At 41.0% G+C, this 15,653-nt stretch overlaps 1 protein-coding gene across 1 annotated transcript in view; it reads right to left on the reverse strand.

Moving 5' to 3' along the window:
• Nucleotides 1-5,251: 5,251 nt before the first annotated feature.
• Nucleotides 5,252-15,653, reverse strand: part of carmil2 (capping protein regulator and myosin 1 linker 2) — an 89,105-nt gene continuing 78,703 nt past the window's right edge. Inside the window, exons 35-42 of the mRNA XM_072386541.1 lie at nucleotides 12,532-12,633; nucleotides 11,943-11,979; nucleotides 10,408-10,476; nucleotides 9,747-10,009; nucleotides 9,087-9,219; nucleotides 8,459-8,548; nucleotides 7,921-8,007; nucleotides 5,252-7,833 (exon numbers count right to left, since the gene is read on the reverse strand). Of these exons, the coding sequence (XP_072242642.1) occupies nucleotides 7,259-7,833; nucleotides 7,921-8,007; nucleotides 8,459-8,548; nucleotides 9,087-9,219; nucleotides 9,747-10,009; nucleotides 10,408-10,476; nucleotides 11,943-11,979; nucleotides 12,532-12,633 (1,356 nt within the window). The 3' untranslated portion in view covers nucleotides 5,252-7,258. The remainder of the gene's footprint in view (nucleotides 7,834-7,920; nucleotides 8,008-8,458; nucleotides 8,549-9,086; nucleotides 9,220-9,746; nucleotides 10,010-10,407; nucleotides 10,477-11,942; nucleotides 11,980-12,531; nucleotides 12,634-15,653) is intronic.

The raw sequence follows: 15,653 nt of genomic DNA on the forward strand, positions 1-15,653 counted from the left end.
GTAGGTGCACTGCTGGGTCTTGACCTGAAGAGGTGGCTCTCCTATGTTGTGCCAGTGCCCGTGGAGCCATTGTTTGGTCTCTCCTATATAGTGGTCCAGTTACACATTCCAGTTACAGTTTATCAGGACAACCCACAGACATGTTAACGGGAGAAAACTCTGTCTCCACAGTGGAAGCGTGTCTCTGTCTCTTATTTGAAGATAGTTGGCAGAGACAACTTAAAAAAAACATTGGGCTCTTCATTATGAGATGCTGATATATTTGTTCTTACTCTTCATTCGTGCAAACAAACTGAAAGCCAAGTAGCTGCTGTTTAGTTTTTGATGTTGGAATCAGCAATATTTTTATAAAGCGGAAGATCAATCAAAATTATAGATGCATGTTTTTCACAAAGCCATACAGATATTATATTTTTAAGAGCAAAAGACACACTGCAGATGGATAAATTGGTGTTTTAGACTGAAGATGAAATATTCTTATCCAAAGAGTGTAGTTTGAAGTGTTAAATGCATGCTTCTTCATATTGTTCTTGTATAGCTTTCATGCACTGTAAAATACATTTAATGTGTTAAAATGCCACAGGTGTCTCTGGTCCTAATTTTGATGCAATCATTGTGCTCAAGTGCTGCAGATGTTGCTGTGAATCTGATCCCATCAGTAGCTCATTCAGATGTTCATTCTTGAAGGGAAGACCTGGTGCCACCCCTTCTAATAATCCACAGAGGGGAGGCAGATGAAAGAAGATTCTACATAAGTGTCGCGTTTATGATGTGTCTCAAACTAAATCAGAAAATCAACAGATTATTCTCTGTTGGCAACACAACATTAACATGGATCAGAAGGTTGATTTTCATCCAGCATTGTGGGGTTAGAGATAGGGGTGGGCGGATCGATCCAAATATCGATATAATCCGTCAACATTGATATTTAACCAATACTGCAGAGATGGAATAACTTTAGTTTCTGTCTTGTGCAGTCACTACATCGCACCTGTTTCTTCACACAGGTCAGTGCAAACACCTCCTTTTACATCGTGCCTGCATGCTGTGCTGTAAGTGGTCATCAATTCAATTCGGTTCAGTTTTATTTATGTAGCACCAAACCACAATAATTGTAATTTCAAGGCACTTTAATGATATAGTCCAATTCAAGCCATTTAGAGTCCAGTTTGTTCATATTGAGCCAATTCAAAAACAATATCCTAGCTAAGGAAACCAACAGATTGCACCAAAACTTCTCTTTGATCCAATCTCCCGTCCTGAGCGTGCCTGAGGCGACTGTGGAGAGAAAAGACTCCCTTTTAACAGGAAGAAACCTCTGACAGAACCAGAACCAGGAAGGGTGGCCATCCGCCTCAACCAGCTGGGGTTTGAGAAGACAGAAAAGAAGGGGAAAAACATCATGACACAATTCAAAGGATACCTGTTGGAACAGGGAAACACAAGTTAATGACCACAATAATGTCACATGTACATAATATCATTTGAGAAATTAAACAGGGGGGAAAAGATAGCAAAGTGAGGAAAGGTGTGACAGATGAGGTCCCCCAGCAGTCTAAGTTTTTAGACTTTTAGATAACTGAAGGCTCTGCCTCCCATTCTACTTTTAGAAACTTTGGGAAACACAAGTAAACCAAACCTGCTGTTTGGGAGCAAAGTGCTCTGTTGGGGAAATATCCAACTATGAGATCTTTAAGATATGATGGAGCTCGCTCATTAAGAGCTTTATATGTGAGGAGAAGGATCTTAAATTCTATTCTGAATTTAATAGGGAGTCAATGAAGAGAAGCTAAAACTGGAGAAACATGATCTCTGCTATTAGTTCTCATCAGAATGCTGGCTGCAACATTTTGGATCAGCTGGAGGCTTTTCAGAGAATATGTGGGACAGCCCAATAATAAAGAATTACAGTAGTCCAATCCTGAAGTAACAAATGCATGGACTAGTTTCTCTGCATCACCCTGAGACAGGATGTTCCTGATTTCAACAATATTACGAAGCTGAAAGAAGGCAGTCCTAGAAACCAGTTTTATATGTGCATCAAATGATAAATTCTGGTTAAAAAATATCTCCAAGTTTCCTCACTGTAGAACTACAAGCCAAGGAAATACTATGTAGAGTAACTATATAACGAGACAGTTTCTCCCTGAATCGCTCAGGTCCAAAGATAACAACTTCAGTTTGTCTGAATTTAGAAGCAGACAGTTCTGAGTCATCCAGGTCTTTATGTCTTTAAGACATGCTTGTAGTCATCATCATCATCATAGTTGTTGCTTAAACAGACTGTTAAAACATTCAAATGTTATATTCAGCCCATTGAAATCTGTGAATTTTTAAAAAATTGGACCTGAAAAATATATACTGAAAATGACTTAACATGATATTTTTGTTTAAAAGGTACTACATAGGATTACCACATTTCAGCTTCATGTAGATAGGCTATAGACCTAAATATTTGCTATTTCACTTAAGTGAAAGATTCCAAGTAGGATCAATCTGATGGAATTGGAAACACCTGTACTGTATGCTGCTTAAAAGTGAAAAGATCAGTGGATGGTGCAACCAGTGCTGTGCTCACAACAGACGTGGACATTAGCAGTCACATGGGCTTATTTAACTGGCTCATGTCATATTATCAATAAGAACAGGCTATGTACAATATACTCAAGCATATGATATATCCTCGAAACTGCCAGTTTTTTTGGAGAACCCAATACTGAAATAATTTGGTCAGAATTGAAAAGAATCCCTGAAGAAGGGGGAATAACTTCAGACTGTAATCACAGATAATGGTGCCAATATAGTTGCTGCTGTGCACAAAGTAGGTTGAGCACATTATCCATGTTTTGCACAAAGTAGAGTGCCTGTATAGAAATACCTCCGTTAGCTATCCTATAGCCGCAAGAAGCCACATAACAGCGCCTATGAGCTAGCAGAGTTATAGTACACGTTCGTTCATTCATTCTTCTTAAAGTATTGGTGAAATAAAGACAGATAATGACTTATTTAGAGGCTACAGCTCCCTGGCCTGTTCACTCCGTTATATGGATATACGCCAATCGCGAGTTATCTAAATGGCTTCTGATGGAGGTTCTCGGTGAGTAGATCAACGTATTTCATGCCAGAAATAAGGTCTAGGTTTAAAAATACCAGAGTTCCCCTTTAAGCCAAAAGGCACAACATCGTAGTAATATAAAGGATTTACGGATAGTGTTCTCACTATCTGAATGAACTTTATTTAAACTCTATATGGGGCACCACCTTCAAAAGAAGGAAAAAGACAGAATCTTACATCGTACCAGTATCGTATACTGGTATGTTAAAATTAATGTTAACCAGTCACAGTGCTACTTTCACGAGTTCTCGTTTGGTTTGACCGACACTATGTAAAGAAGCAGCCCATACGACCTGTTAATTTTATATATGAACTATTTATTAAAACGATATAACCAAAAACATGAACTTTAAAGGCAAACAGGAGAAATGCGTGGAATATGGACCACTATATAGGAAACACTTAGTGCATTGAAAAAACTATGGAGAATGGAGAAATATACCGGAATTACTCAAATTGTCTGGATTTTGTTTAGTCCTTGCAGTTAAAAGTTAACATCTTGGAGTCCTTTATCATTTTAAACATGAATTCTCTCGACACCCACCGTATACCGTCTGAAAGGGAAGAAGAGGGCAGACCTTACGTTTGTTAATACTTTAGCCCAGTTAGTCAACTCTGAACACACCAGGGGCCTCATGTATAAAGGGTGCGTATGCACAAAAAAGTGGCGTACACACTTTTTCACGTCAACGATCCACTGTATGAAGAGCGACATGACCTTGGAAATCTGCACTGCAGTATGCACTTTTCTACAGCTGTTGATTCTTTGGCGACACTTAGAGGTGATGTTGGGAAACTGTTATAATAAATAAATGTGAACACAATTTGTCCTCAGACAGTGATGCGCACATCTGAGACACATGAACAATTAACACTGATGAACAATTAACACACCCATGTGTCTCCAATTACAGAGTGGATATAAAAGCAGGCACAAAGTGTTGCAGTGCATACCATTTAAAAACAATGACTGTTTTAGCGGTATTGGAAGACATTGTATATGTTGCAATTGGAAGAGAGTGTGTGTTCAGAGACAGAGAGGATTTACTGCCACATGATGACAACTGGCTCATCAGCCATTTTGAAGGCAATCCTCCTGGAACTGTGTGTTGAGCTGCGGCCGGCGCTGGAGCTTATGTTGAAAAGGTATGTTTTGTGGGTGTAATTGTAGATTTGTTGAAGGGAAGTGGTGGAATTAAAATGTCCTTTTTATTCCCCAGTTTTTTGGATCTGGACTCCATAGCCTCTGTCACACATCTGTCGCACCTTTTATAGATGGGCAAAAGGTGTCACCCGCCACTGTTTTTCTAATTCAAACATGCCAGAACAGAGGCAGCTCAGCCCTGGGTTGCTTTGTCCATACACATATCAAGCCGGCATCGTGGAATCAGCAGAATGATGACAGTACCGTTGCTTAGAGTGTCGAGTTTCATGATACTGGTTTGATGTGTGAAACTCATGCACACATGCCTCTGTAACTATCTCCCTTGCTGGCTCAGAAGCGTATCAGTGGCAGATCAACTTCTATCCTGTTCTACTTCTGTTCTTTCACGTGTGAGACCATGATCAATAAAAACATATCATTCCTGGCTTGAACAGGCAAATGTGAAAGAGGCACATGACTTACTCTGGTGTGTGAGGAAGATTCTTCATTTACAAGAACAAACTGGAATCTATCCGATAAATATGACTTAAACCAGCCTAATGCAGTTCCTTTAATCCCAATAACATGTTCCAAGTCTCTGTAACAGAATGCTGTGATCGATCGTATCAAATGCAGCACTGAGATCCAACAGGACAAGCACAGAAACAAGTCCGCTATCAGAAGCTAACAGGAGATCATTGGTAACTTTAACCACTGCTGTTTCTGTGCTATGATGCACTCTGAATCCTGACTGAAACTCTTCAAACAGATTATTTCAGTATCTGGACTTTTGTCAAAGCACACAAAGCTGTGTGGAGGAAGGTGGAGAACATGCAAACGAACTGACTAATCGATTAGAACAGCATCACCTTCAAAGTCACTATTTAGGCTTGAAATTCAGGCTTTTTGTTGGATTATTGAAGTCCTTAAGTCCAGAATGAGCCCTGAAAAACTCTTTCAAGGACACCGCATTGAAAATAAGATGATAAATGTTGACACAATCTCATTATATTTATTTAAAAGTCTAGATATGGTTTTACAGACTGTTCATATCTTGATATTTTCTTTATTTATGTAGTTTTGTACATATTCAGTGCGTGCAATGCAAAGACAAACATGACAGCAGAAAATAAACTCTCCTCCATGTTGAGACAGAGGCTCAAGTTACTGACAGCAAAACACACACCAGTCTCCACAACCACCCTGAGAGATTCAAAGACTGACTATTCATGTTATCATCTCACAGCAGAGCAGATCATTTATGTTCTGATTTGTCTCTTTTTTTGGAGGTGGGGCTGAGGGGGGGTCGTTTGATATAAGTCCATACATAGTTGTACCTGAATCACTGTAAAAGTCATATTCTAATAAAATCCTCAGATGGAGAAACATGCAAAGCTTCAGTGTCCTGTTGAATAAATCTAAAAGGTTTAATGTGAAAACAAGGAAATAAAAACGTGAAAAACTATCCCACATGGATGACATAATTTGGGCCCATGGAGGAAAGGGATTTGCAATAAATTTCCAAATATAAAACTTTTGAGAAATCATATGAGGCAAATATTTGGAGTGAAGATATTGGGAAATACCCAACCTTTAGTTTAGGTTGCTGGTGCTGTGCTCCTGAGCAAACTGAGGAAAACACCTGCTGAGTTGTAGACTTTGTGAGCACAAACTCAGATGAAATGCATAGCTATCTGAACCAAAGACAAAATGTAGATGATGTGGTGACAGATGAGAATGAAAGTGCACTACATTGTTTATGAACACCTGTCCCACATGAATTCCAAAATGTTAGAAAGAACTGTCTGTCTAAGCTCAGTGGCTGATATGCCGAAAATGGATCCACACACGTGACAAATGGAAGTGCTGACCCGATGAAGAATCCCCCTTCACTGTTGAGGTGAAAAAAACAACAGCAATGATAATAATACATTCTTACATATGAAACCGGTTTCATATAATAAGTTAATTTCACTGGGAATAGACCATCAAATATCTCACTGTTTTGTTCTAACTTGAATAGTATTATCTAGATGCCCTTTCTAAAGCAGATTAGTTTGAGGTGAATGGAACAACTTTATCAGTATCGGTCACACAGTCACTGTGTTGAATCAAAAGTCGCAGGCTGGATAGAAGTCAGTGAGTGGTTTGGGGAAAGAAGGCCAGTGAATTCTCCAAAGTTTGAACAAAGAACAGAAAAAATGAAAAAAATTGTCTTTTTTTTACAAGATGAAAGGATTAAGAAAGCAAAGTGGAAAGTTGTGAGAGCTGCAGTCAGGAATTTGCAGCCTTCAGCTTATATATATAATCATAGGCCTTAAACTCTGTTTGAAATTAATGTAAGATATTCATGAGGCCGAAAAAATGTGTCTTGCTGTGTTGAAAAGTATGTATGTTGATGTATCCTTTCAAACATGTTAAATGAGTCGTTGTTGTCAGAGATTACCACAAAGACCCACCAAGCTGATGATGAAGACACGTTCACTCTGAACATAAAATACATTTTGAAGGTTGCATATTACACAGTGCAAAGATGCAAGTGACAGAGAATGGTGAGTTTAAAGCAAAACAACAGGATGAAGTTGATTATTGGTGTCAGAAGTCCGAAGATGACCTGTCAGAACACCAACTCACTCAGCAGTTACACAGTCGGTGCATCTGTTTCTAGCTAGCTGCAGCAAACAGTTTCACTTTTTGGGGTAAATAAGGAAAGACTTCAAAACAACCTGGCTGTCAAAATCGTTCAAATAACACAAGTCTCACACTGCTTCAATCAGACTGAGCTCTTCTTTCCAACTGAATCATTAAAAAGTTTATTCACCCCGAACAGTAACTGTGCGGAAACTAGCACACACAGAAACACAGACCAACCGTGTGCACTGTAGCTATATTTGTCATACTGAAGGAGCACAGCTGTGCTCACATGAGAGGGAAACAGTCACAGTGCCCTCCTGCTTCCTAATGTCAGTGATGCGCCCGCCCCCGTCTCATTGTGTATGTCATTCTGACAGGGGGGGCTCAGTTCTGTGCTGTGCCGGCTCTGTCATCATTGTGTGCTGTTGAGAGGCCACCTCTCCTCTCTCCTGTGTGCTGTTTCCCTGATCCACTGCAGCTGTGCCAGAGCTGTTCTTCTTGTGGGACGAGAGACTCGTGCTGAGCATTTCTGACGGTTCAGAAATAACTGGGCTTGTGCTGGGGACATTTTCTTGGAGTGATGGGGAGACCAGCAGTTTTTCCAAAGTTTGGGGAACTGACATTGTGCTGGGGCTCTGGTTCTGAGGTGTGAGGATTACGGGTGACTTTCCCAGGGCTTGGGTAAGTTCTGGAGGACTATCCAGGGAAGGCAGAGCTTTCTCAAATGCTGCAGCTGAAGTAAAGAAACGGGGTGCTGTCACTTCTTGTTGAGCATGAGCTATAGAGGAGGAAAACCCTGATTGTCGGACTTCTTCCTTTCCTGGAGGCTTGGTTTCAGCTGCTATACAGCCACAGCCCGCTCCTCCTCTCTCTGCCTTCAGCTCCTCCTTCTGGACAGTTTCCTTCTTTTTCTCATCCCTTAGCTTTCCTGTGTCGCTGGCTGGGTAGATATAGACAGATGAGGAGGTTTAAAAGACTGACAGGAAGAAAAACAAAGACATATAGATGAGATAAACACCTGTTTCACCTTGTGCTTCATCTTCATTGCAGGAGGGCAGATCCCACCTGTTGCCCCGGAAACGGATGGGTGACCTCTGTAAAACTGCCTTTAGTTCTTAGAGAGATAAGAGACATTCGAGGCATTATTTTAATTATCATCAGTTGTGAAAACAAACTCTAATTGCTAACCATACATCACAAGGCATAGAGCATAAATCAGCCACTGAATGCACCTTTAACAGCAGAGTGTCACAGAGATCTGAGTGAAGAGATTATGTTACGGACAGAAAACGGATGAAGTGATGCAAAGAGCCTGATCAGTTCATCATCAAATAGCAACGGGTTGTGGAGTTACTGTGGTAACCTTAACTTTCATGCTTTCAAATTGAATTGGTTTTGAACAGCCCTTTCCCCGCCCACAAAGGTGTATACTCAGTGTGCACATGAACGCGTGACACATCAGAACTACTGTCAGAGCTGAAAATATCTGGGTTCTTGCACAAACATTGTTTTAGACGCATCTCTTTGTGTAATGCTCTCATCCTACATGCATACTCTGGCCTCACCTTGTGTCATGGACAGGGCGTCCTCATGAACTGACACAGCCCTGCGTTGTGGAAAGGCCTTCGCGTGTGGCCGTGGCTTTGGAAGATTCACTGAAAGAATGCAGACGCACACACACAAACACACGCTTAAGGTGTTATATTATGAGACTATAAATCTTGCAACTGTACAAACTGAATTCACATCACAACAGAAACAGGCAGTCAGGGAGGGAACATATGAAGCATCATTAAAAAACACTATGTACTGTAAATGTTCATGCACATGAATGCAACCTTAACAACTAAAATATCAATCTATCAATCCCTGCAATGTCATCACTTTAAGTGGTTCATTTCAGGTGCATGTGTGATCTTGTGGAGTCTCACATGAGGCCCATGTGACCCACACGGGAGAGTGATGACTCTCGTGTTAAGTCAATGGTAAATCAAGCAGTGGTATTTCAGTGTGAGCGCACAGACTGCAGCCAACTCTTTAATGTGACACATACACTGCCTCCCACTGATATGGGCCCTATAACCACATCACTCTGACTGGACCAAATCCCGATTTCTCAGAAATGATCATAAGCTCTTATCAGACCAGCCGTCATTTGATTGATTCAGTTTAAATGAGATGAACCAAACATACCCTCTGTCACTGATTGTGCTATCACAGTGCAATCTTGTGCACTGGCACCCCTCCATGGGTTAGCAGAAGGAAGCAGTTCTTTCCTGGAGGACAGAGTGAAGGCTGCTCCCTGGGCACCCTCATGGCGTCTGTCCTGATGATCAGAATATTCTCAGTGAGGAAACAAAATGACAGCAAATTCAAGAGTGACACAAGTATGTGGAGGCAGACAGTGTTCCTGTTAGCAGAGGCCCATATTTGTGATTATGGTCAACAAGCTTGCTGTAGGTCAGGGTAAGTTGAGGCTGAGTCGGGGAGGGGAGGTTTGCAGATGTTATTCTTTGTTGGATGTCAATTAGATCATGAATCTGTTAGGGTCACGTGTTGTAGAGGATGTTCACACACGTGTGTGTGTATACATGTCCACAAAATCAGCTGTCAACAAGGAAATCTGTCTGCTTGGCTTATAAGTGATGTTTTTTCTTTCTTTATTTCTTTCCCACTAAAGAATTTCCATCAGTACACACTATGTTAGCACTGTGTGTTACAGTGTAGAACTGTTTGTTGTTGTGCTGGTACTCTGTATCTGTAAGTCACAGATTTCCATCTGAGAGTGTAGTCTTTCATCTGCTTATTTTCTTTGCAACAATGAAAGAAACTTCCAGCTAAATGCTGTGTTACCTGTTCTTCAGTCTCTGCTGGTCGGCCATCATGTGTGTATGGTGTGAGCTGAACCTGCTCTGTTGAGCTGCTGCAGGGAGGAGCAGAGGAGGGGCGGGGCACCCCTCCTGCAGGAGCAGCTGGGGTGGGGATTGGAAGTTTGGCTGCAATATTAGGTTTGGGTGGCAGGAGGGCTTTAGGGCGCTCAGGAACAGCAGGCTTTGGGTAAAGTAGAGGGTCTGGTCGGATGGGGTCCTGTGCTCTCATGGGACGCCTGGGGTCAGCTTGAACAAAGGGTGAGAGTGACAGGGCATTACGATGAGACTTGCTTATGAATGCAGGTCATTCTGACCAGAAACTCCAGGTGAACACATTATGTAGGATTTGTTTAAAGACTGCCTCCTGTGAGGATCAAGTTTTAAACCTTTGTAAAATCTTCATTCAAACCCTACAATGTGTCTGCATGTGTGCGTCATGCCTTAACCTTTCTGTGGCTGGCATTCTGACCAATCATATCAAAGATGTACAACTCATAAACAGAAAGTTAAACGTTTAAAAAGACTCAACATCTTGTAAGAAACAGACAATAACTGCTTGTAGGATGAGTTCATTGCTGGTTTCTCTTTACATATTTGTTTGTTTTATTGTTTAGAAATTAGCTCAGACATCAGAAATATTATACCTGATGAGGTGGACATGGTTCTGGGCTTGATGTATGTGAGAGGTGGTTCAGGTTTGTCCAGGATAGCACCTGAAGGACAGAGGCAGCAGAACAGCAGGGGGACATTTAATCCAAACATGCTTTAAACACTTGGACTCATCTGCAGCCATTCTAATTGTTACGCGACTCTACATGGGCTGATGATTACTCAAATAGGACTGAAAAGAAGAAGAGAATACTTCTAGCTTGAAAGCAATCTCTACTGTCATGATATTACTCAAACAAAGATGGACAATTGTGAAAATGTCTTAAAAAGTATGAATTTTTATGTATACAGAAGAAAACATGTTGACCGGCCAAATGCTGGCTGGACTTAATACAGAAGCATGACTTATTCATGAAGCTGCTATTTTACCAAACCATTTCTCATAAAAATTTAAACATAGTCAGAAAATGTTGAGCCTTTCTGGTTTCGTTGCTTAAAACTTTCATCTTTTAAATAATTTGGGCACCAGCTGTCACATGTGGAAGTGTTTTATTGTAGAAATGCTGCAGGAGGATCATACTCACAGCTGATTAGTTTTCCCATACATTGAGGCTATGGTCACTGCAGTTGCAAATGACCTGAATCCGATTTTATCGCTCATATGTGACCCATATCCGATTTGCTTTTGACAGTGTGAACAGCACAAGTCACACTGAAGCTGACATTTTCGAATCGAAATCAGGCCACTTTTAAATGTGGTACTGAATCAGATACTGATACTGATCGGATTTTTTGAATGCAACCAGTCTGACAGCCAGGTGGCATTTAATGCAACTTTGACGTCATTCTTGACATCTTTCATTACTTATACACAGGTCTTTCATTACTTATATTATTATTATTAGTGTTGTTGTTAGTGTTGCTCTAGTCAGACTCATGGGAGACGTGCTTTGTTCCTGCCGTTTCCATAGCGATAGCGGAGCGCCAGAGAAATTTTATACTTTTTTTGTATAAAAAACTTGCTGAAATGCGTGTGTCTCGTGAGACTTGAGAGCCATACAGTCCTGTAGCACCGGTTGCCGTTGCCATGGTCGCTTCAGTAAACACCATTGTGGTCTATGGGCGTGATGTCATCAATGATCAACTGCGCATGCGGGTCACTTCAGGAGCGTGAGATGTTCACTCAGCAATCCGTAGACAGGCCACATTTAAAGAGGTAATGTGAACAGCCAAACAAAAAAATCGGATTTGAGCAGAAAATCGGAATTGTGCATTAAGACCTGCAGTGTGAACGTAGCATTAGATTCAGCCAGTCACATTAGAGAATGTTCATATTACTTTTGACCAGCATGTATTTATGTGTTTACTCACATCACGATTCGCATCAGTTTTTCATGAGCAAAAACATATTTGCAAATCAGTTCTCTATTTTGTCCATTGCAAAAACTAAGAGGAATTATCAGGTTCATTAAGCTCAAATTTAACTGTATGTGACCTGTTTAGTATTTACAAAAAATGACTGCAACATGTAAATCATTGAGAGGTAGTTATAGAGATAATTCATGCTTACCTTCAGAGTTGGCTTTTCTCAGCTCATCATCTTTATTCTACAACAGACACATTAAACAATCTGTCAGAGAACAAGACTGACACAAACAGTGTTTGAATTCATTCTGTATTAACACTGTACACACAAGACCTTAGCACAGAGCAGAGAACAGACTAAGACTCATGATTTACCAGGAACCATGTAAGACATGGTGTGGAGGGAAAAGAAGCTTGAGTCAGAAGGTTAGTTACAGTTACAGTGTGTGCAGTGTACTGTAGCTACAGTAGAGATAAAGCGGGAAGTGACTGCTAACACAACAGTTTGCCTGCTCATTTTTAGGACTTCACAGGGAAGTCACCTCTGTTCTTAGCTCTTGATTATCCAATGTGAGACAAATTATGAAGAGAACTGATGTTCAACCCAAGCTGCAAAAAAGTTAAAGTATTCTTCGAGTGTGATCCCTGAAATCAGAACCTATGTGAGAAAAGTTATGGCAGCACTCAGTCTTCCAACCAAACACAGTGTATGTTTGGATTATGTTGTGAGTTTTTTTCCCCAAGAGATTTGCAATTAATTCAGAAAACAGTTTTTCAATGACTGCACATCCTACCTGGCACATTTTGGTGTCAGCAGGTGGAGTTTTGGCCACGCCCACTCTGTGCAGCACCTGAAGCCTCGGTTCAAAACTAGATGTGCTCTCAGATGCGTGTTTCTGGAAGACAGAGAGTATTTACAAGCATAAATATGAGTGTTCAAATGGACACACACATCACATGAAGAGTAACAAGAAATAAACCGATAAACATCATCTTTACATCCACACAACCAACAGATTCAGAGCAATTTCTTTGCGTCAACCATATGGCCAGTTTAGCAGTAGCAAAAATTAGATTGATAAGTTGGTGAGCATGCTTCTTCCTTACAGAATATCTTGGTCTGCTACCCGTTTCTCAACAGGCAGTTTGAACAAAGAGACCGCCAGCATCTTCTTCGAGTGGAGACCTGCTCCAAAAAACTACCCACCTCGATATCTTTAAGTCTCTCAAGGACCCGAATTTCTCACTTTTACACAAATGCGGCTGTAGCTCAGGAGGAAGAGCAGTTGCCCACCAATAGGAAGGTCAGTGGTTCGACTCTGGCTTCCCCGGTCTACATGTCGAAGCGTCCTTGGGCAAGACACTGAACCCCACGTTACCTCCCAGTGTATCACTGGGGTATGAATGTGTGTATGAATGATTATAAAAAGCACGTAGTTAAGTATCGTAAGACGTGCTGTATGAATGTGGGGTGAATGCGGCATGTAGTGAAGTGCTTTGAGTGGTCAATTAGACTAGAAAAGCGCTATACAAGTCCATTTACCAAATTTAATATGTTCTTTTTTAAACTCTCAATTTCCCCCAATTACGGAATCATGAAAATAAGCAATTTGCCCTCATTTTCCTCCCAATCTTCCACATTAGGAGCAACAGTCAGAGAAGGAAACTTGTACGGTGCTTCTGGATCCCAAAGGCCTGCTGAAGCAGACAAGAAACACCTTCACCCTTCTGGGAGGGGTCTCATAATTCCTCCACAACTCTGGACAGCAATCAAGGCCTGAGATTTATATTCTGGCTCAACACATCCGTCGGTGAGGTCAAATGTCCCATCTTCACACAGTCTATTTCTCTCAATGCAGATCTTATGGAGACTGATGTGAGAATGCTTGCATTAATCAAGCAATTGTGGAAAACAGGCCCTTCAAATATCCACAGACCTGGAATGGCAGCAGGTTCCCTGTTAAATCCACAGCTCCCATCTGCAGAAGGAAAAGTTTATCATATACTAGTCTTCCAGCCCTCTGCAACAGACACTTTGCTGTATCCAACCACCTCACACCACAATGATAAAAAGTCTCTGAGCTGTCTGCAGTCTGAATGCTGCCATCCTGGACAAAATGTCTACAAGGCCTTAACCTCCTTCTGCTACAAGTAAAAAAAAGTGCAGATCCACAAATCCAGTGTTTACTGCTCCAGGAAAAGTCCAAGATCTTCTGTTGTATTCTTTCAAGTATGCCTATAGGGGGACAGAGACCTATCAGCTTATGACATAGCACAGAGGCAACTAAGATATTAGTAGTCAGGACATCTGTAGGTTCTCTGTAAAACAGCGGGGGTACCAACCATTTCCATTTAGACAACCTTGCACATGCTTTATCCATCACTCCAAACTCATTAGTACTCATACCACAAGAACTTTCAAGTTGGTCCTTCCCCACATTAAATTCCCAGGCAAAGTAGGAGGCATCTTCCCTCCCCAACTCCCTGCCAGAAAAGCTTCACATTTTTCCCAATTTACCTTTGCAGATCATGATTTAATACATATCTTTAAAACATTATTTCAAATATTTTGCCTTTCTTTCAGAGCCTCAATGTCTGTTTGCTCTCTAATAAACACATTTACATCATCAGCATAAGCACTTACATCTAAAGGCAAGGAAAAACCATGCAGCCTTTCCCATAGCCTACATAACAAAGCTTCTATAACTAGACTGTAAAGTTGTCCCCAGATCGGACAACCTTGTCTTATTCCTTATTTCCCTCTTAACTGGGATTGGTCTACTAAGACTACCCTCCACCTTTAACAAACATTCCACTCCACTGTATAGCAGTTTAACCCAAGAAATTAAACTGTCTCCAAAACCAGAAGTATTCAACACAGAAAACAGATAACTGTGGTCACCTCTGTCAAAGGCGTTTTCCTGATCCAACGAGATTATACCAAAACACAAATGATCAACAGTACCTAACTCAAAAACATGAGAATGAATGAGAAAAGCTTGTCCATTACACTGCGATCTGGAACACAGTAAGTTTGGTCCATTTGAATTATTGACTCAAGACATGCTTTCAGCCAGTGCTTTAGACAAAATCTCATAATCTGTACATAAAAATCCCCCTTTTTGGTAAAAGTTACGGAACAGCTCTGCAACAAGACGTAGGTAACTTCTCCAGCCTGAGTCAGGCCAGAAAAGCTTGCAGAACATGACCAAGGATATCCCAAAAATGCTTAAAGAATTCTAAAGAGACTCCATCCCAGCTCCCCAGAAGCCATCTGACCTAGGGCTACAGTCACTTCCTCCAGACTTAGAGTTCCATCAGTTTTTTCCTTTTTCCATTTCCCTCAGTCGAGGGAGTCCATTCAGCAGTACTCTTTGGACAGCAAACTTCAGCAGCAAACAGGTCAGTATAAAAAGTTTTTCTCATTTCCTGTGAATCTGTTATTACTCTCCCGTCTGATGATTTCAGGCAAGACATGCATCTAATTTTGGCTGTGGTCTTCTCCAAGAAGAAGAAAAATGACCTTGAGGCATGCATACCTTTCAGGCTCATATAACAACATCTAATAAGGGATGCCTGCACTCTATCTTTCACTGTGTTTGTGAGTTCAAGTCTTTTTTCCTGTAAAAGTTTGTCCATTTGAATTATTGACTCAAGACATGCTTTCAGCCAGTGCTTTAGACAAAATCTCATAATCTGTACATAAAAATCCCCCTTTTTGGTAAAAGTTACGGAACAGCTCTGCAACAAGACGTAGGTAACTTCTCCAGCCTGAGTCAGGCCAGAAAAGCTTGCAGAACATGACCAAGGATATCCCAAAAATGCTTAAAGAATTCTAAAGAGACTCCATCCCAGCTCCCCAGAAGCCATCTGACCTAGGGCTACAGTCACTTCCTCCAGACTTAGAGTTCCATCA

The sequence above is a fragment of the Leuresthes tenuis genome, unplaced genomic scaffold (genome assembly GCF_036924035.1).
Source record: "Leuresthes tenuis unplaced genomic scaffold, fLeuTen1.0.hap1 SCAF_5, whole genome shotgun sequence".
Classification (NCBI taxonomy): Eukaryota; Metazoa; Chordata; class Actinopteri; order Atheriniformes; family Atherinopsidae; genus Leuresthes; species Leuresthes tenuis.